We start from the raw sequence: 21,178 nt of genomic DNA, 5'->3' as shown, positions 1-21,178 counted from the left end.
AAGTGGAAAAGATTCTCTGATAATGCATTGGCACCAACCTATGTCAACAAATGAGGAACAAGAAGTCTGCAAGTGGCAGAAGAGGTGAAGATGTTTTATTGGGCAAAGGAGAATCAGGAGAACATTTTGACAGCACGTGTGGCCGGGGCCAAAATATCTGGGTGGATTACTTCAGCATAAATTCCATGGATCCAGGAGAATGGAGTCTAGTGGAGGATGCTTTCTTGGAAGTTGTGCACTGTTGGGGGCTATCTAAATGTAGAGGATCCTGTGTCTCTGGTAGGCAGAGAGCGTCTGTTGGTTCAGGGCCCGAGCAGCATGCCGGATGTTTTGTCTTATGGCTTGACTCTTAAGAGGTCAAAGTTAAAGAAGGAAGTCTGTTTCAGTAAAGTGATAGCTACCTTGTTACTTTCTAGGAAAGGTATACCTTGTTGACATGCATAAGGGTTTAAAGGATTTTTGAGAATTGGGGTCAAAATGTGGGTATTTTTCCACTGCATTTTTCTATTCCAGATATGTTGGATTTCTTGCAAGATGGTTTGAACAAGGGGCTGGTATTCTCATTTAAGCTACAGCTGGCTACTTTGTCCTGTTTGAGATCTAGTGAGGGGAAAGAGCTTGACTATGCATCTGGATGTGGTACCTTTTTTCCATGGGGTTAAACTTATCAATATGCCACATCATCCATTTATTAACTCCAGGATTTAAACTTGGTCTTGTCACTTTAGCTCCTTTTAAACTTCTTGATTCTACAACCTGAAAAGATACCACCATTAAGATAATTTTTCTTATAGGCGTTTGCTCAGCCAGGTGATTTGTATAATTGCAGACCTTGTTATGTAGGGGAACCTTTTTTGGCCTTTAACAATGAAAAGGTTGTGCTTTGACCAGTGTCATCCTTCCGTATGAATCAGACTCTCTTCACCTGTTTTTCAGAATCTTAAAAATGAGGGTAGTGCAGTTGCCTTTCAAAAATTGGATGTTGGATACATATTGAAGTACCTGAAGAATACAGAGGCAATAAGGAAATCAGTTAAGCTCTTTATTCTTTTCAGAGAAGACTGTGAAGGGAAAACAGCATCAAAAGCAACAATCGCTCAATGGGTTAAAGAAGCTATTTCTTCGGCATATATTCTTCATGGTCATTCAGTTCCAGAAGTTTTAAAAGCTCATTTTACAAGGAGTCAATTTGCTTTTTGGCAGAGGACTGCTTAGTTCCTCTTCATGACATTTGCCAAGCCTCAACCTGGAAATTAATGTATTCCTTTGTAACTTCAGAATGGATGTTCAAGCTTGAAGTGATGTGGACCTTGAAGCCAAAGTATTAGCAGCATGGATTTCAATGTCCTGCCCTCAGTAAGTACTGCTTTTGTACATCCCAAGCATCTGGAATTCTGCGGTGGGATGATAACAAAGAGTAAATTAGTTGTTACCTGCTGATTTTCTTTCCTTGAGTCCCTCCAAATCAGTCCAGAACCCACCTGTGGTTCTTAGCATCAGTTTGTTTTCTATCTTATGAAGCATAAAGATTTACATTTTGGCTTGTTCATTATTCCTTTTGGATTTTTAATCTGGAGGGCTATGTCCTTAATTGTTCAGTTCCTAGGGGAGTCGTTCTCCCACCCCTTTAATTGCCTTTATTTTACTGCTTTTTTATCGTAAATACTGATTGGTTACACAGGGTTCTTAAGTGATGACATCACAGCTCAGTAGTTCTCAGTTTTCACCTGCTGGCAGAACAGCACAAGCCCAAGTGTCTGGAGGGACAAAATGAAAAAAAAAAAATTAGCATGTAAGAACTAATTTACCCTTTTCACTCATTTTTGGTTCGTTTGTTCTCCTTCATTGCATTCTTATAGTCTGACACAGTTTAGCCATTTTAAAAGGAGTAGCCATGTTAACCTTATGTAACAACATTACAGAGGTAAGTGGCATCTTGTAGACTAATCAGTTTATTAAGGCATGAGATTTCAAGGATCAGCATCCACATCATTCAATCATGGTACTGACTGGTGTGCATTCTTAAGCATATCTCATCTTTTTTTATACATAAATCAATGTTGCTTCTTTCTTCCCTCAGATCCTCTTGGCTCTTTCTAATAAATTATTAGAATTACATGCCACAGTTGAATAATCCAGGTGGCTAACATTGATAATCTATGTAAAAAAAAAATGGATGTCAAAGTAACAATACTGCATTAAAAACAGTATATTGACAAAATAAAAGGGCACAGCTCGTATCACTAAAATAGAAGAATGGATGTAGTGCTGGCACGGCAGTGTTACTGTAATTTCTACATAGTATCCTTGATTAATTTTTGATCTCTCTCTGTGAATTTAGTCATTGCAGGAGTTGCAGAGATAAACCAAGTTTTGGAAAAAGATGATGCACCACAGACTCTGGTTTCTTTACAGTCTCCTAGGCCAGGTCTTAGAGGAGTGATTGCTGATTGTGCTGAAACCTACCACAAGGATCTCACTAAGGCCAAGAGACAAAAGACGGAAGCAGGTAAGATCATCAAGATAAGCATGGATACTAAAAATGTATTGTGCCATTAAAGTACTTAAAAAAATGGTAAAGTGTAAAACTGTTCAGCTGTATTTTGCAAGAGAGCATTTTGGTCTGGAGTTCTACTACTTCCCTGTCTCTGAAAAAGATTAGTTTGCATATTAATGCCTTTTAAGTGTTTAAAGGTCTGTATCGTATTCCCCCCCCCCCCCCCCCCCCACACACACAAAATCCCTCCTTTCCTCTAGGGTATACATAAGACCTCAGTATATACCCTAGAGGAAAGATGGATTGGGGGGGGGGGGGGATATGATGCAGACATTTAAATACTTAAAAGGCATTAATATGCAAACTAATCTTTAAGTGGTAGAACTAGAGGTTATGACCTGAGGTTTCAGGGTGGGGTACTTAGAAGCAAAGTCGGGAATACTTTTTTCACAGATAGGGTGATGGATGTCAGGAATGCCCTCCCACAGGAGGTTGTGAAGACGAAAACAGTGACTGAATTCAAGAATGCATAAGATAAACACAGAGGATCACTATATAGAAAAAGGATGGAATCCAATTAGTGAAACTTAAATGATCTCATAGCTAGAGTGAGCTTTGATGGCAGATTCAGTGGTTGGGAAGTTAAACCAATTCCATGCATACTTCTACTGTCTGGATCCCATAAATGGCAAGAACAGATCAAGGCTGGGGTGGGCTTCGATGGCAACTCTAGAGTTGCCAGGTAGTGAAAAATTTCCCAGCCCAAAAATAGCCTGACAATTTCAACACCGAAAATAGCAATGTGAGGAGCGTGTGGGTGGGGAGAGGTGTCCGTCCGTGCTGAAAAGAGTCCTTGGGGGCAGGCTTGGCAGACCAGGGCCTGGGGTAGATCAGGAACGCTGAGGCAGGATTGGAAGAAGAATGCTGAGGCTGGACAGACTGGAACAGCTAGACACTGGCTCTGAAAAGAGCCCTTGGGGGGGGCCAAGCTTGGCTCTGAAAATGAGCTGCAAAATACTCTGGTACTGAGTCGCATAAATATCTGAATTTACTGCAAACTCATTGCAGCATATGCCTTTGTGCCTCCCAGGGTGCCTTGTCGCATCCTGTTTCTCAATTTTGTCTTGAGGTTCCTCTGAGAAAAGGTATTTTCAAATGCTACATAGCTGAAAGTTAAAGCCAACATACATAGTGCAAAATGCCCCAGCTGAAGGAAATCATGATTTCCTCAAGTATCTGTATGATTTGCTGCAGTCACTCAAATCTGCTCAACATCGTTGTCACTAAAGATGAGCCACACCAATGTGCTGATTCACACCCACTGTTGCTCCAGATCTCCAAGATTCCCCTTATACAGAGGTAAAAAATATAACTTCAACAGTTGAAGTTTCTGGGCTCCTAGGACAACAGATGGGGAAAGATCTGCCAGAGACTCTTACTACTGTACATTTGCCGATAGCTTCTGATGAATTTCCCTCAGAAGTTCAAATAGGTAATCTCGACAATGTTCTCTTATTTGTTCAGCAGGCGTGCATTCAATTTGAGACTCATGCAACAACAATTCAAATTCGATCCCAAAATTCATAGCTACCAAAGTTAGATGATGGGATCTATCTACCAAATTATATGCCGAAGTTGCTCCCCATGATATATATATCGTTGGTCTCAGAATTTTCTGCAGCATGTTGCATACAACATTACCAGTTCAGTAAGCAGTTGAACAGGGCTCACTTACTCAGACTCAAATAGCTTGTTAACTCAGTTGAGTTCCTGTAGTATGGGCCTTAAAAATACCAAGTATAGCTTGTTTTCTGGTGTGCAAAACATCTGATACAGCAGCTTTGCAATGTAGTTGCACACCTCATCTTTGACAATCTGGAAGTGAAGCTTTAGTTCGTCATATTGTTCAAGAGCGCGCTGAACACAAGCGGCTATTGACATCCAGCGAATATCCAACAACGTCAGGATCTTTAGTGGTTCTTCGCCAACATTAATGCATTCGTATAATCATTTGTATTTCTGTTGGCGGGCAGTACTATGACAGAACCAGTTATAGGTCTCAGCAATCATGAATTCAATGTTCCTTGGCATCACCATCAGTGCATCTGAAGAACTTAGTTGAATTGAATGGCAGTTACACTTTGTACAACTTGATATAACTGAATTATTTTTCCCACATATGGTAGTAGTATAGCCATCGGTTGCTAAGCCCAAACATTTGTCTATCACAAGACGACTTGCAGCAAGAAACTTGGTAATGGCACTGAATTTTCTATCTGCAGTACCAGACTCAAACAATATTAATCCTAGAAATGTGGTAGTAATACAGGTCAAAGAACGACTGTAATAGCGCACCATCACATAGAGCTGCTTCTCTAGGCCAATATCTGTGTTTTCATCAATAATTAAGTACGGTGTATCCTTTTTGCCTGAGTTTAATTCTTCATGTACTGCAGGGCCAAGGACATGCTTGATCAGTGCGGAACATTTCATTCGGTGTAGAGCTATGTCTTTGCCTGAAATGTCCTTGACGACCTCACCTAGGTGATCAGTCATTGCAATACTGGAATGGAATGCAACATGTGCCGCCAACGTCAGCTCTGCTGTCTTGACAGTGTGGTCTTATGTTCTTTGAATGATAGCTGACGATATGTAATACCGACATAAAGTTTTGGTATTGTCACTGGGCACACTGCGTATCTAGTCCTTCAAGGTGTCATCTTTTTCCATGTTCTTGCTGTAACATTTTCCATACTGTGCCCACTTTCACATGATGAGTGATGACAAATCAAGATGTTCTTGTTCACGTGTCATCGACTTGACTAAGGGAATCGCATGGCAATCAGTAAAGAATCTGTGGTACACATAAGGAAAAAAAGAAGGTTATTAATAGTAGGTATAAAATATTTTCTATATAAAATGTCTGCTCTTATCACATAGAAGAGGAACTTTGGGCAATGGGGAACAAAATTCAATTTATTATAGGTTTAAATAACTGTTACAAACCTTGAGGGAGCCTCAAAGTTTGTAAGAGTTATTTAGATCTGTAATAAATTGCAGGATTTTTTTTTTTTTTACTTCCCAAAGTTCTACATCTATATGATAGAGCACCTAGCCATATTTCTGTTTAATCCTCCCTCACTACCCCCCTCCCAAACAGAACACACCAGATCATGCCATATTTTTTTCTTTTACCCCCCCCCCCCCCCACCAAGCCCCAGGCTGCCTGTAGTCAGCTGCCTCACCTGTGCAGTGGTTTGCTGCCCAATGTATGTGCCCAGCTCCTCCTCAAAAGTCCTCCAGGGGCTACACGTGCTGCTGCTTGCTGCTTTTCTTGCAATGCTCAGAAGCTCTGCTGCTCAGCTTGGCTGGCTCTTCCAGGCTCCGGGAAGGAAGAATTGTCCTTGCTGATAGCCTAGAATAGCTGCTGCTCGGCTGAGTCCCTTCCTTCTCCCTGCTCACAGTACTTGGGTAAAATCTTTGCTCACTGCTCCTGCTGCTTCTCTCCTCTCTCTCTGCATGCACTCACTCTGCAGTAGTGCTGTCTCCGCCGCTCCAGGCTTGAGCCTATATGCTCAGGCATCGGACTGGCAAGAGCCTGCTGACAAGCACGAGCACGCCACTGACGTCATCAACACAAATGCAACCAACTTGCTCTTTCAAATTCAAGCCTCATTCTGGCTCCACCAATAGTGGCACATTCTCTCACTGGCACACATCACTGTTGGTGAAGCCAGAATGAGGCTTGAATTTGAAAAAAAATGCTGTGTTTTTTGGATTCGACTGGAGACAATACGAGGAGAGGAGATGGGAGAACTGTGGTGGCACAGCGGCCACCCAAAAAAACAGCACATGGCCAAGAATGCAGCCCAAAAGATGGTGGGCCATAACCCAGGTAATTTGCCAGCAGGCAATCTAAAAAAACCAAAACAATTGGGCGAGAAATCTACGGATCTGGCAACTCTGCTGCATTACATCCATTGTATGTAAATCTATCTCATATATATTAATTGTGGGTATCCTAAAAAATCTGACTGACTAGGTGTGTCCCAAGGACTTGGTTGTTAACCCTTCTCCCCTCTCATCTAAAGTGCTTACATAAGATAAAAGCTAGACTTATCTTGTAGCTGAAAGAAATCTGATGGCTGAAACAATTCTTAATAGACTAGGAAATGTAGTAGCAGAACTATTGTAGAAGTCCAAAAAATGCTGTCGTTCACAAAGCACACCAGCATTTCCAGATTCTGTGCATGTAATGCAGTCACTTTGCTGATTCTGGACACTGTTTTTGGATTGCACTAATTTTTGGTATGTGTAGTGGATGATCCAGAGAGAGACATGCTTAATAAATGGTAGGGGTGGATTGACTACCCAGGGAACCAGGCAGTACCTGAGGGCCCAGGGCAGATGGGCTCACAGTGCCTCCCCCAGCCTAATCCAGCATGCTGTCATCTGTTTCTTCGCCACACAGCATTTCTCTCTGTCTCTTCTACTCCTCCTCTTCCATGATCTAGCATCTCCCCTCCGCCCAGTCTACCTTACACCATGTCTCCCAGGAGGTCCCCAGCAGCAGCAGCACTAGCACTTTACAGATGCTGCTTGCAGTGGGCTTGGGGTATCTCCTCTGCTGTGACCTTCCCTTCTGACACAACTTCCTGTTTACACGGGAGCAGGTCACGGCAGAAATGAGGCTCCAAGCAGGCTGAAAGCAGCTTCTGTCAAGTGCTGTCACTGCCAGGGACCTCCTGGGAGTCATGGTTGTAAATTAGACCGGGGGGGGGGAGGTGCAGAAGGGGAGAGTGGAGGAAGAGATGATAGACCTTGAGAGTGGAAGAGGAGGGGAAGAAAGTGAAAAAGGATGGACCCTTGGAGAGGGAAGGGAAGAAATAGAGATGAGGTATCTGAGGGAAGAAATAGAGATGAGGTATATGAGGGTGGAGGGGAGAGAGGGAGGGAGGAAATAGAACTGATGGACCTGAGGGTGGAGGGGAGAAAGGGAAGAGGGGAAGAGATTCTGGATTGCAAGGGGAGGGAGGGAAGAAGAGAGAAGTGATGGACCTGGAGGGGAGGGGATGGAGGAAGAAAAAGAGAAATGATGGATGGAGGGGAGGGGTGGGAAGAAAAAAATTATGGATCCTGGGGTAGAGGGGGAGGGAAGATGTTGGACCACAAGAGCAGGGAGGGAGGGAAGAAAGAGATAATTGATGGATCAAAGGGTGGAGGGAAGAAATAGAATTAGTGAACCTGAGGGGGAGGAGAGGGAGGGAAGAGAGAGGAGGAAATGCTGGATTGTAAAGGGAGAGAAGAAAGAAAGAGAGAAATGATGGACGGGGGAGAGAGAGGTGGAGGGAAGAAACAGGCAGATGTCAAGTTTCAAGGATGGGGGGAGAGAGAAGGAGATGCTGGTCTACAAGGGTGGATGGAAGGTGGGAAGAAACTGAGAATGGGTAAACTATATGGGAAAAGTCATGGGAGTTGTCAAGGAGATGAGTCTGAGGAGAATAATAGTACAGAGGGTAAATATGCATTTTTGGGGTTTGGAGGATTAGGAGCCAGGGAAGGAGTGAGATGGGAACTGGGAGAGCTAGCTGGTAAGAGAAGGAGATGGAAAGTTGATAGGTAGTTGAAAAATAAAAAGGCGATAGAGGACTAAAGGGTGAGAAAGTGGATGAAATTTGAGTTGACAGGCACAATAGAAAGAAATGGAGGAAAAAGCTAAAAGCGAAAGATCAATATGTCAGACAGATGTAGTGAGGGAATGGAACAAGTCAGGAGAAGAGCAATAACAAATGGACAACAGCCCCTGGAAAGAGAGTTGGCAGAAGACACACAGGAAGGCAAAAATAAACTGAGACCAGAATGATGGAAAACAAAATGTCCACATAACGAAAGTAGTGTTTTATTTTAAATTTATTAACTAGATTGTTATTTTGTGAAATGTGCATCATGGATGTCCTTGTATTATGTTTAGTATAAGGAAATGCATTTCTGTTTTTATTTCTCTTGTGGTGTGGTACATACCTAGTTCAATTTCTTGGAGTTCCCAGTTTTGATTTTTGTCTTTATTTTTCTATTTATAATTTGTGATCCCTTGTTCTGTATTTGGTGAACGTCTGTGTGTAGGGTGTGACTGAGGTATGGTATTAAGTGGCTTCTGTGTATAGGTCTGTAGCAGTACCACTTGTCTGTTATACCAGTGGTAGATCTATCGGTATTATAAGGTCCAATGTAATATTTGTAGTGCTGCCTATTCGTAGCTAGGGCTCTTGCTGTTGAAGTATAGAATTAATGCTGTTGCTGCATAATATGTTTGCTACATGTTGTTTAGGATTTTTTCAGCCAAAATACTTCTGAAGATAGTCTTCTAAATCAGTTTTTCAGGATCACCACAATGAACATGCGTGAGATAAATTTGCATATAAAGGGTCTCTGCAATATGCATATTTGTCTCATGCATATTCTTTGTAATCCTGAAAACCCAACTAGTTAGGTGTGCCTCAAGGAGAATGTGAAAAGCATGAAATCAGTCCTGCAGAAGCTTTTCGTTCATTTGCTCATTGCAATATGTCCTCACTTTTTTTTATCTAATAGACAGGGGAGGTCTGATGAGCCATCCCAGACTTGCTGTTTTGTTTCTAGTTCCTTGATATCCTTCCTAAATTTTGTAGTCTGAACACCATATACTATGGTTAAGATATGGTCTTTCAAAAGCAGCTTCATATCTCTATTCCTCTGTTGTGCTCCATGTGTGTAATGCATGCCATCCCATCTTACCTTCTATGACTGCCATGTGACTTTGGTTTGTCATGCATGAGTTGCTACCTCTAATCCTCGAGAACCTCTCCTGGGTGGGACCAAAAGTATTTATTGCACATACCATATTTGGCTCAAAGTATGGACACATTTATGATGATATTGGAATCTGTCGTTTCCCTGTGCATTCTGCCAGAATGTGAAAGAAGGTTTGTGGAACAATATTGGTAGAACTGTGGACTATGTATAAAACTGTGCCTTACAGCCTGGCATAAAGAGCATGCCATGATTGAAAAGATGTAGCCATCCATTTATATTAATAGATTAAGCTGATGTAGCACCAGTATTTGCGGGGCACTGACTAGTCACTACAAACTGCTTGAAATTGTGTTCATTGGTCACTACCCTAGCTTTTAATTTAAACACAAATGAAATCTCCCATCCCTGTTTTCTTTTCCTGATACATGCTGGGGTTTACTAAGCCACTATTGCAGCAGGCTGTGCGCTAGTGCCGACACAGCCCATTCACTTTGAATGGGCTGTGTAGGCAATGCTGCACGGAAGCCACTAACGCGGCTTAGTAAACAGACCCCACAGTGTGTAAGCAGTATATGATCAAACTTGGCAGATAAGCTTATCTGTATCTGTCCACATTAATAAAGAATTGGGTTGACTTGACAGGAGTCTGCACTGATTTGTGAACCTAGGACTTGTCAGTGGATTATTCTTCCACATGTCCACATAGAAAGTAAATTGAATTTCCTGAATGCTCCTATCTGTGACACACTTCAGAGCATAAAAGGCTATACAACGAAGGGAGGAAAAAACTTTATAAAAAATATACTGATCCTTATTTGTATGTTGAAAATATTCATTGTGGTACATGTGTGCTTGATTTACATTTAATATGACTGTCATGTGCTGCCACTAAGGATAACGATGAAGCGGGAGAAGTGAGATTGATGCATGTAGTGTATCCAGGTTTACAAAGAGCAAACATTTTTATGCATTTGATCTTCAGGAACTGATGAATGTCCCTGGATTAAACTCAGAGTGAAGGATAGGTACGATTACTATTACAATGTGGAAACTGAAGAGGGCACTTGGCTTCAACCAGAAGGAATTCTACTAAACAATACTTGGCTTACCAGAGAAGAGATACAGGTATGGAGCTTTATTTTTGTTTAGGAGAAGGGAAAGAAGAAAACAGTTTGTTGAATAGACTGACACTAAAACAAACTAAACCTATGGAACTTAGGAACACTGGAAATAAATCCTGCTTCACGCTTGGCTTTGTCTAGAGTGTGCATCACTGATGTGGAGATGGCTGAATACATGAAGGCATGTCTATATAGTATACTAGTATTCTAATCAAAGAACTATTCTTTGAATGTATTGCATAATGTTAGACCCTTCTAAAATGGTTGTTTGTGCAATCATTGGCCATCTCTGGATTTCATCTTGATGTATTGGGTGATAATTGTAAGATAATGTGAATAAATTAAGGATAATTGATCAGTCCAGGTCAGGTATTATTTTACTGCTTGTCTAGGATTTCTTTGTATCTGTATCCATCACAGGAACAGATTATTTTACTGCTTGTCTAGGATTTCTTTGTATCTGTATCCATCACAGGAACAGTTTATTTGGATTTTGCTCACACCTTTTTCAGTAGTAGCTCAAGATGAATTACATTCAGGTACACTGGGTATTTCCGTGTCCCTGGAGGGCTTACAATCTAATTTTGTAACTGAGGCAATGGAGGTTTAAGTGACTTGTCCAAGATCATAAGGAGCAGCAGTGGGATTTCAACTGGGCACTTGTGGATGTCAAGACCGGTGCTCTAACCACTAGGCCACTCCTCCACTCCACACAGTTAGTTCTATTGGTCAAGAAAACTGCCAGTCAAAATGTCCAGCATTCCCTTACATAGTCTTGATGGCCATGCAATCTTTTTGTATGGCATAAATTTTAGAAATAAATATAAGTGACATTTATACTAAAGGTAAATTTTTCTTGGATGAATTCTACATTTAGTGGGTAATTTTATAAAGGCTCTATATGGTATGTATTTATTTATGTGGGTGAATTTGCCCAGAAAGCAGTAAATATAGATCTAAGCTGGTTCACACACTTATAAGTTCCACTTATAAATTTACCCCCCCCCCCCCCAAATATACACAAGATTAAGCATTGGCAAGAGGAACACACCTACTTCCACATGTCTATGGGGATAGGTGTAGTAGAGGGGTAGATTTGGGGCAGAATGCCTGCAGTGTTTTCATTTATATGCATTTTACGATGTACACCTGTTCATGCTTACACAATCTTCAATTTCAGTTCTTTCATGGGGACATTTTTAGCTGCTTTTGTGGGGTAATTTTATAAAAGCACACAGGTGCCTATAGTCCTTCATAAAGTAGGATTAAAATAAGTGCCTACTTGGCTTCCCAATTTATGTACTCTGATGAAATTCAGCTTGCTTGCTTTCCGGCTCTTCTTTTTTTTAACTTGATTTTTTTTTCCTTTCCAGCTTATTATTGGTCAAGTTACAGCAAATTATAATCGTGAACAGCTGTGGTTTGCAAATGAAAACTTGATCATTCAGTTGCAAGCTCGTGCCAGGGGTTTCCTCGTCAGAAAAGCTTTTCAAGAGAGGAAAGCATATCTTCACAGACAGGAACCTTTTGCAATCAAATTACAGGTATAGTGAAGCTAGTAACATATATATACTGCTTGTGAATGTTGGCATACAGCTCATTTCAGCTCACTGCACTGCATTAGGCATCAATTCAGCACTTTCCCAATCCATAATTTCTTCTATTTCTGGGAAATCAAGAAGCATCTGAAATGAGCGAGTCTGGATATAATGTGCTCTTAGCCTCTGTATGTTTGTGGGAGTGACATTATGTCCGGGAAGAGTTGTATCCAACCTGTGTGTACCTGCACTGAAGTACTTTTTCCCATTCACAAACAGGTTTAGCGTGCACAAGAATGGAACACAGAAATGAAACTGAGCTGAATGTAAGGCAGCCCTCTTCCTTAAACATTTAAAACACTGAGGGGCCCTTTTATAAAGGCACACTGAAAAATGGCCTGCTGTAGTGTAGAGGCGTGTTTTGGGCACTCGCAGAATCATTTTTCAGTGCCCCTGTAAAAAATGCCTTTTTAAACTTTTTGCCTAAAATGAACGTGTGGCAAAATGAAAATTGCCGCACGTCCATTTTGGGTCTGTCACCTTAACGCCAGCCATTGACCTAGCGGTAAAATTTCACATGGTAATTGGGCGGTAATGACCTACGCACATCAAATGCCACTCTGCGCGTGTCCAAATATAAAAATTATTTTTGGACGTCCGTATCAGACGCGCCAAAAATGAAATCGCAAGAGCCGCTCGGTAGTCGGGCGGTAACTCCATTTTGGCTCGCATTGGGTGCACGTAGACGCTTACGCGGCTTGGTAAAAGGGCCCCTGACTGTACTAGCTCCCCACTCCTGTAATCTCTACTATCAAATCAGTACATCCTATGGTGTGATTGCTGAAAGGAGATCACAGACAGGCAGATGGACATGATCATCTCATTGTGTACACTCTTATTTTGCAAACAAATGTCTAAAAAGTGAAAGAATATTTATTACAAATGTTAAGTCGGCTGTAGGATTTGTTCTGTACACAGAAAAGAAGTGGAACTGTGGAGCAAAGAGGGGATAAGCCAGGGGCAGGAGCAGGAGCAACAGAAGAGTAGTTGTATTAGGGGATAAAGTGGCTATTCTCTGCTCTGTTCCAGATGCATACCCCATCCCTCCTCTTCCCTACAGACTACCTATAATGGAGGGGCTGGAGCACAACATACCTGCTGCTGTAGCTGTGGAGTCTGTGTTCCAAGCATTTCCTCACAAATAAAGTTCTGATTATAAAGATTGTCTTCAACTTGATGCACAATAGTACTAGCTTGTTCATGTAGGAGTTACCCATGAGACCTCTAACAAACCTTGTATTATACGGAACTCTGTTGCTATTCCATATTGCTAGGACTGTCTGTTTCTTCACCACCAGTAGCCATCTTGTAGATTCTCAGTTCTTGCAGGATTGTGGGGGACATTATGCTAGGGAAGAAACTTCAAAAAATAACAGGAAAAAATACTTTCGGATTAATATGTGGAGAGAAATACAACAGTGGATTACGCATTGCAAGAAGTGTGTTTATGCTAAAGAAATTTGTCCTAAATAAAAAGCTGCACTGCAAAGTTTTGATGTCAAAGAACCATTAGAAGTGTTATCATTAGATTTTACGGTACTCGAAAAACATAAAAGTGGATATGAAAATATTTTAGTAATGACTGATTTTTTGTGGCAATGGAGACTGTGAATCTGGTAAATAAGTAAATTGGATAGCGACATACGGCTGTCTTCTGATGAAGGAAAAGCTTTTGAGGCAAAGATAATTAAAGAAATTTGTTATTGGTGTGGAATACAAAAATCCCATACCACACCATATCATCCTGAAGGTAACAGCAGATGTGAGCGTTACAACAGAACCATGCACCAGATTCTAAAAACCGTATGCGATTATAAAGAAAAAAACAAAAATGGTCAGAATATCTGTTAGTTAACCAAATCTATAATAAGGTTCACAGTGCCACCAGATATACGCCTGCATATCTTATGTTGGGTAGAACAAAATTTTTACCTCATGAAGAATTTTATTTCAATGAAGATAGTGTAGAATTAGATGGTATAGAAGATTGGGTATTGAATCATCAAAGGAAGCTTCAAGAAAGAAGAGAGATTGTTTAAATTGCATCTGAGAAGGTTGTAGGGGAAAAAAGAGAATATGATAAACATGCAGGAGGTACTCATTTAAGCTTGAGAAACTGGATTTTGGTTACAAAACGGGGATTTCATAAGAGATATAAATACAATACATCTGGCAAAAAGAATATCTGGTGATTGATATTTTTGGTGGAAAGAAAAATCTCTTCCGATTGACGAGTAAAACAGGACATGTGAAAACTTTGCATAGAAATCAGCTAAAATTGGTCCCTTGGGAGGTGGAGAATGATGACAAGAGAAGAGAATCAATCTAATAATAATGTTGAGAGATAATATTGACCAAGAGTATTCTGCAGTCAGTGAGAAAAATATTCTATGGTATGTTACTCGAACAGAGGTACAATAGACTAATCCACCTGTAATCTTTGTAGAAACACAAAGTAGCTCTAGCTCAAAAGTGGAAAATAGATATGAAGGGAAACGAGGTACCCAAGGAAAAAAACTGAAATACCTCACAAAAAATTATATTCTAAATTAAATACTAAAGGTTAGTTCGTATCTTATGTTGATCAGAGCTAAGCTAGCATACAAAAATGATTGAAGTAGTTTGAAATGATTGGAAAGCAAACTATATGTTCTGTGATTCATAAATTTCAAATATCTTGAGAAATGATTTTGCCTAACTCTGTATTGGAAAAATTGTACAGTTTGTTTCCTTGTATTTTTTAGAATGAAAAATGTTGGGGATTTCAATTTCAACTGGCCTTATTAAATAGAAATCTTTAGAAAGGAAAAGATGGTTTCCCTATTGAAGCTAAAGCTCAAAGCTTATTGGAGTGATTTGAAAAAATAATTCAAGATTTTTGTTTATAAACATTTTTAAAGAAAACAAGAGCAAATGTAATCAGGGAAAGAAAATGTTTTTATTTAATTTTAACAGAGACGGAGTGGGGGTGAGAACCAGGCTATCCAAAGACAGGACCACTGGAGTGGTGAAATAAAGCAAAGTTTATTGAAAAACAAACTGACTCGACGCAACGTTGTGTTTCGGCCAGATGGCCTACATCAGGAGTCTACGAGTTAAAAACAATATATAAAAAAACAGAATTCAAACAAAACACTCTGTATAATGATAAAGTGCAAACACAAACAAAAACTGACAATTATGAACATATGAGAATAAACAATAATATAAAGATATAAAAATATTTTAAAAAATGTGAAGTGTAAATATATTTTACTTTGTATTTTTATAGTATAATTGCAACAAAAGGTTTTGAGTCTTTGATGGATAAAACATGAATGAAGCATGGTGAAATTTGAATGTAATGCTACAGAATTGGTGAACCATGATAAAACATGGATATGACAGCAGGTGTTAATTTTACTTGACCAATCTTTACCAGGCATATCGGAAGTAATATATAAAGAAGTATTAAAAAAAGATCAGTTGTAATGAAATGAATCGTTATAATATAAATTGAAAAAATGAGTAAATTGATTATGGTGTAAATAAAAAACAATAATTAAACAAATATATATATATATATATATATATATATATATATATATATATATATATGTATTTGTGTGTGATCCATAGGATTTAGTCTAACAGATTAGCGATGATGTGCTGAAAAATACATAAAAAATCATAGTGTGACCTTAAAAACGGGGTATAAAGGTGTATTTTTAACAGAGTGAAAGGAAAATGAGTAAGTGTGTGTTTTTTCAACAAAGTAAAAGGAAAATGAGGAAGTGTGTGTTTTACAACAGAGTAAAATTAAAAAAGGACTAACCTTTAAAACTTGATTAAAAAATGAGAGTCCAGAAGTAATGACATTGAATTGTGATGGTCTAGAAAAATGAAAGCACAAACACTAAAAAAAATCATAATGTGCTGATATATATTTAGATTATAAAAAGAGTTGATGTAATTAGAGGACACAGTAGGGGAACCATAGCAAACAAATGAATCATTGCATTATTAAATGGGCGGGAAAAAGTGAACCGTATGAAACAAGGTGCAGAAGAAACGTCAAATTGTATAAAAATAAATATATATGATGAAATCTATATAGAGAAGCAAATTCATAGTAAATGAAACTGATCCCAATCAACCTGTACAAGTGTGAGTGGCGATATAACACAAGTAGGTGGTATCAAGTGAGCAGGAAAAAAGACCGTGCTGCAAAAAGCGATGCGCTGAAGAAGGATGATCGATGGCACATGCAATCTGGTGGAATCAAGTATAAGAACGAAATGAGAAGTGCTGCATCTTACCTTCAAAAAGACCTTTGTTGTGAAGTGTAGCTGATCTGCAATGTTGAAAACAGCTAATGGATATTGACCGCCTTAAAAAGAAAAAAGTGCGCCAAAAACGAGGGCTGTGATGAAGGATGACCAACATACCAAGAGTTCAGATGATAAATAATTATCAACAAAACTAATGTGAAAAATCTGTAAGAGTATGGTGAATCAAGTAAACAAAAAAACTGATTTCAAAAGAATCCCCGGCATGTGGTACATTAGCATATGTGACGTAACAAACATGAACGGTGATGCTCCGGGATTGGCTGAGAGTTGACTAATACAATGCAAAGAAGAGAGAAGAATATAAACGAATCCTATGTGAATGGATAAATTTGTATTGCGAAACAAGTGAACAAACAAAAATATGATTTGAAAAGAAAATGCATTATTTAGTTTTACCTGGGTTCAGGGTCAAAGGGAAATGTTGGGGAAAGTCCTTGGAGCTCTGAGAGGATGGTACCTTGGTGGAGACAGACCCATTGCGGAATTTGTGCTGTCGACATGATCCGTGGGGTTCTAGGCCACCCTGAAGATGTTGGAAACCGGCTGGGCAGGCTTGATAGCCTCTGGAGGTGTTGGGCATGGTTTTGGCCCAAGAAGGATGTTGCGAGCAAGTGGGGCAGTAGCGATGCACAGTGACATCACACCTGCATGCACGTGTGTAAAAGGGACCTGATGGCTTCGGAGATGTCCCAGAGCTTCGGGAAACACTGTACCATCACTGATTTTTAATAAAGTTGGAGGGCCACTATTTCAGACAACCAGAGGTTTGAGTGTCTTGGGGTCACATTGTGAAATTTTACATGCTCACACATGTGAGAATGTATGCACGTATGGCGCCATTTAATTAGGGGCTGCCCAGGGGATGCTGGGAGAGCAAGAGGAGCTACCAGAAAGCCCACAAATGATCCAGATGGAATGAAAATTTGCACATGTGCAGTAAAGTCTGAGGAGACCTGCACTGACACCTACAGCTTAAAATAAATACTTTAATGATTTAAAAAATTTCTGAAAAGTTATAAATGTTAGAGGTTAGGTGTGAAAAGTTAGCTGATTGGTGCCATAGCTTTATTTGTGCCCCATTTATATGCAAAACACTGTGAATTTAAAGTGTTCTCTTTGGGGTTATGAGGGTCTAAAAAGTTCACATACATCTCGCTGTATTGACGACTAGCTGGGATTTTGCCATAGCTTGGTGTTGCGGGGCGTCCTTCCCCTGACGAAACCCCAGTTGGCGAAACGGGACCGTTGGGAAGGCCCTTGTTTTAAGCGTGCATGTTGTGAAGCCAGGTCCTGCTCCTGCCTGCCTCGTGCACTGCCTCGAGTTGCGCGGGACAGAGAAGAAGAACTGATGCCATCAACAAGTGCTCACCAGCACAACTGCTCCCTCTGTCAGCTCCAAAGTTGGAAAAACGCCTGCAACAGGCAGGATACAGCTGAGCACCGGCAGTGGGACACCCGTTTGTGCCCCTGTCCCCCCACCCCTCCCCCGAAAAATCAGAGAGTCTGGTTCAGGGCAGCAAGCAAGCTCCTCCAGCACAGCCCACAGCCTGAGAAAGAAAATGTCGGTGCTAGTTGATCTGTTTGAACTGCTGTTGTTGCCGGCGGTCTGAAGGACAAGCCTGAAGGTAGGACGCTGGAGCGGGGAGTTTGAGAAAGAGGGGAGATGTCAGACCGTGGGTAGGGGAGTGGAGGGGGAGATACTGGACTAAGGGACGGGGAGGAGAGTGGAAGAGAGGGAGAGAAGCTAGACTGCGGGTTGGTTCTTGGTGTGTGTGAAGACAGTCAAATGCATGTGTTTTGGTATCTGCTAAGGTCTGCATCTACATCTAGTAGATTAGAGAAAGCTTATGTTAATAAAGATACTGACATTTGCATCTATTTACACCGACATGATCTCTAATTTGTTCTGCAAAGGTGTCCTTAAGCATTTGTAACGAGGAAAAAGAAATCGTATTTTTATTATATGAATTTATCTTGAGCAGAATCTGGAGTAGAAGACTGTATGATAGATTTTAGAACATATTTGGAATATGTATTTGTTGAAAGATCTGCCGCCTTATTGAACTGGATAAGAAATGAAAAATTCAAACATTTAAGCCCAAACAGTATATTTAGCCTTGTGTCCCATTTGACTTTATTTCCTGGAATAATAATAAGAGAAACATATTTTCAGATATACTCTTTAATACTTGCTTATTCCCACCTTACATCATAAACCTTTGCCTAACATCAGCAGGTTGCCATGGAAATGATGTCACAAATACAGGATTAGGGCTTCAAGAAAATGAAGTATATAAAATGTAATGCTAAGGGCACTTAAGAGCCAGAAAAGGCAAACAGAGAGCACAATGTGGATGGCTAGATATAGTTCTGAAATTAACAAATGCTTTAGATTTTGCTTTATTACTTTTTGTTCAGAACTGATCCAGGTATAGGTAGCAGTAGTGCAGAAATAAGTGATAGCAGGAACAGATTCATCACTGCTTGAGAAATCTTAGTAAAGCTGGGGAAGAAATAAGCTATGAGACTTCAGTTTGTAGAGGAAATGGTTTTCATCAGCTTTGTTTAGGTCTATGCTGTTTTCACCATTTATACATTTATTTTGCACAAATGAATGCATGATGCTTCACTAAAATGGATTGATTTACACAGGAAAAAAAAGGAAGGTCTTTATTTGTTCCTGAAAGTTATGTTAGTGGACCTTTTTGTGTACTTTTTTCGTCCATTCATTTTATAGCACTTTACAGTGTTTTTAAATACTATCTATAGCAGAATTATGTACTTCTACATTTTTAGGTTCTTAATGCTGCTGGAATAAGGCAGGTCAGATTGTTAGTATTATACCCAGGCACTAAGATCAGCATTACTTATTGTGACTCCATCAAGATCTTGTGATATGTAGTTCTGTGTGGAACATCCTGTTATGTTTTATCAGTAAGAGATGTATTGGTATTCTAGGGACTGGTGTAATATTCTCAAGGATGCTTTTTATATGCTCTACTAGTAAAAAAGGCCCATTTCTGTAGGCAAGGAAACGGGCCTTAGGCAGGCAATTCCCCCCCCCCCCCCCCCCCGTGCTACGGCCCCCTCGAACCCCCCCCCCCCCTTCCGCGAACCTGTCGATCCCCCCCCGGAACGCTGAAAACCGCACCCCCCCTTCCTGCCGCTGTTGTGCACTACCTTCGGGTGGGTTCTTCAATCATCTTGTCTGGAAGTTCCTCTGCGTGCGTCTGACGTCAGACACACGGAGTTAAACTTTCTGAGAAGATGATTGAGGAACCCACTCGAAGGTAGTGCACAACAGCGGCGGGAGGAGGGTGCGGTTTTCGGCGTTCCGGGGGGGGGGGATCGACAGGTTCGCAAGAGGGGGTGGGTTTCGAGGGGGCCGTAGCGCGGGGGGGGTGACAGCTGATTCCGAGGCAGTAGGAGGAGTCCCTACTCCTCCCCTTGCCTTGGAATCAGCTGTGTTGACGTCAGTGATGTCCATGCGTGTCTGCCTCGCAGACCACTTGCAGCCAGGGAGCCACGGTCCCAAGCATAGAACGTTGGAGGTGAGAATTATTATATAGGATGGCTGGTAAAGGAGTGTGGGTACCCGTGGGGTGTGGCTACTGTAGGGGCAGAGCTATATGTGGGGCGGAGCATTTGTAGTAGCCCCACCCCCCAGATTGCCCTGTATGAGTACCGGCACCTTTTTTCTTACAAAAAAAGCACTGCTCAAAACACAGGAGTGTACTGGGCTATAATGAGTGCCCTGGATAGGTTCTTACATTGGTATGGTAAGCAGTGACAAATTCACCATGAGCTTAATGAACCTACTATAGCAGAGGTGGTAACATTTCCAGCTTCATAACCTAAGCTCAGATGAATAAAGAGTTCTATTTTCTAGTATCATCTTGTGATATCTTTAAAAAATGAAAAATGACCAGAGCTTCATTCTCCTTAGGAAAAGTTATGATGATATTCACAGATGACGTGTGTGTTGTATGTTGGAGATGTTTTACAGTAACTCATTTGCTGATTTGGTGTGGGTTTTTTTCATAGGCATCCTGGAAAGGTTATAAACAAAGGAAGTCATACACTGATCGCCTGCGAGTGCTGCAAGGAAATATTCTGGGCATCATCAAGGCATGTTAAGTTTTAAACTTTGTGTAGTCAATGGCTATTGAATTCTGGAATAAAGGTCACTTTCAGCTCAGATGCTTTTATAGTGCATGATGACAATTTATGAGAAACCAGGAGAGTTACCACCTACTGCTAATCAGTTAGCTGATTACTTTCAAATGAAAATTAAGACTCTCTTTGAATTGCTGCATAATCATAATGTAAATAAAGTTAGATCTAACTACATTTTCCCTTTATGAGGATAGTTGGCCAGCTGATTGCTTGGATGAATGTAATTCTTTGTGTATAAAGTTTGCTAATTCACATTATCTTGATAATTGCCCCTCAAAAACAGCACCCAAATTATTTAAGGAGTCCCTGCTTTGCTGGATTGAAGATTTTATTTCTGGTATTTTTGCTAAGGACCTCTCTGAGATTATTCTTAATCCAATATTGAAAAACCCTTTGCTCTCCAAATGTGATACAACTAATTATAGACCTGTTGCTTCAATACCTTATTTTGTTACCTTTGGTGACAAGGTAGTTGTTTGTTTGGAACAGTTTGAATTTGTTACATGTGTCCCAATCTGGATTTCGTGCTGAAACTTTGCAGGCTACACTTTTGAACCATATTAGACATCTCATGAGCAAAGGCCAAAAAGCGCTTATCATGCAACTAGATGTCTTTGACTTGGTTAATCATGAAGTTTTATTTGAAATTCTAGATGGTTTTGA

The 21,178-nt window shown here is 40.4% G+C and overlaps 1 protein-coding gene across 5 annotated transcripts in view; it reads left to right on the top strand.

Annotated features, from left to right (window-relative positions):
- IQGAP2 (IQ motif containing GTPase activating protein 2) overlaps positions 1–21,178 on the top strand; it is a 589,818-nt gene that overhangs the window by 444,356 nt on the left and 124,284 nt on the right. For all 5 annotated transcript variants that reach the window (XM_030193260.1, XM_030193262.1, XM_030193259.1 and 2 more), the window contains 4 exons: positions 2,342–2,509; positions 10,272–10,414; positions 11,784–11,954; positions 20,384–20,467. In XM_030193260.1, coding sequence (XP_030049120.1) covers positions 2,342–2,509; positions 10,272–10,414; positions 11,784–11,954; positions 20,384–20,467 — 566 coding nt within the window. The remainder of the gene's footprint in view (positions 1–2,341; positions 2,510–10,271; positions 10,415–11,783; positions 11,955–20,383; positions 20,468–21,178) is intronic.

Source organism: Microcaecilia unicolor, chromosome 2 (assembly GCF_901765095.1).
Source record: "Microcaecilia unicolor chromosome 2, aMicUni1.1, whole genome shotgun sequence".
Classification (NCBI taxonomy): Eukaryota; Metazoa; Chordata; class Amphibia; order Gymnophiona; family Siphonopidae; genus Microcaecilia; species Microcaecilia unicolor.
This window is presented reverse-complemented; position numbering and strand designations above follow the sequence as displayed.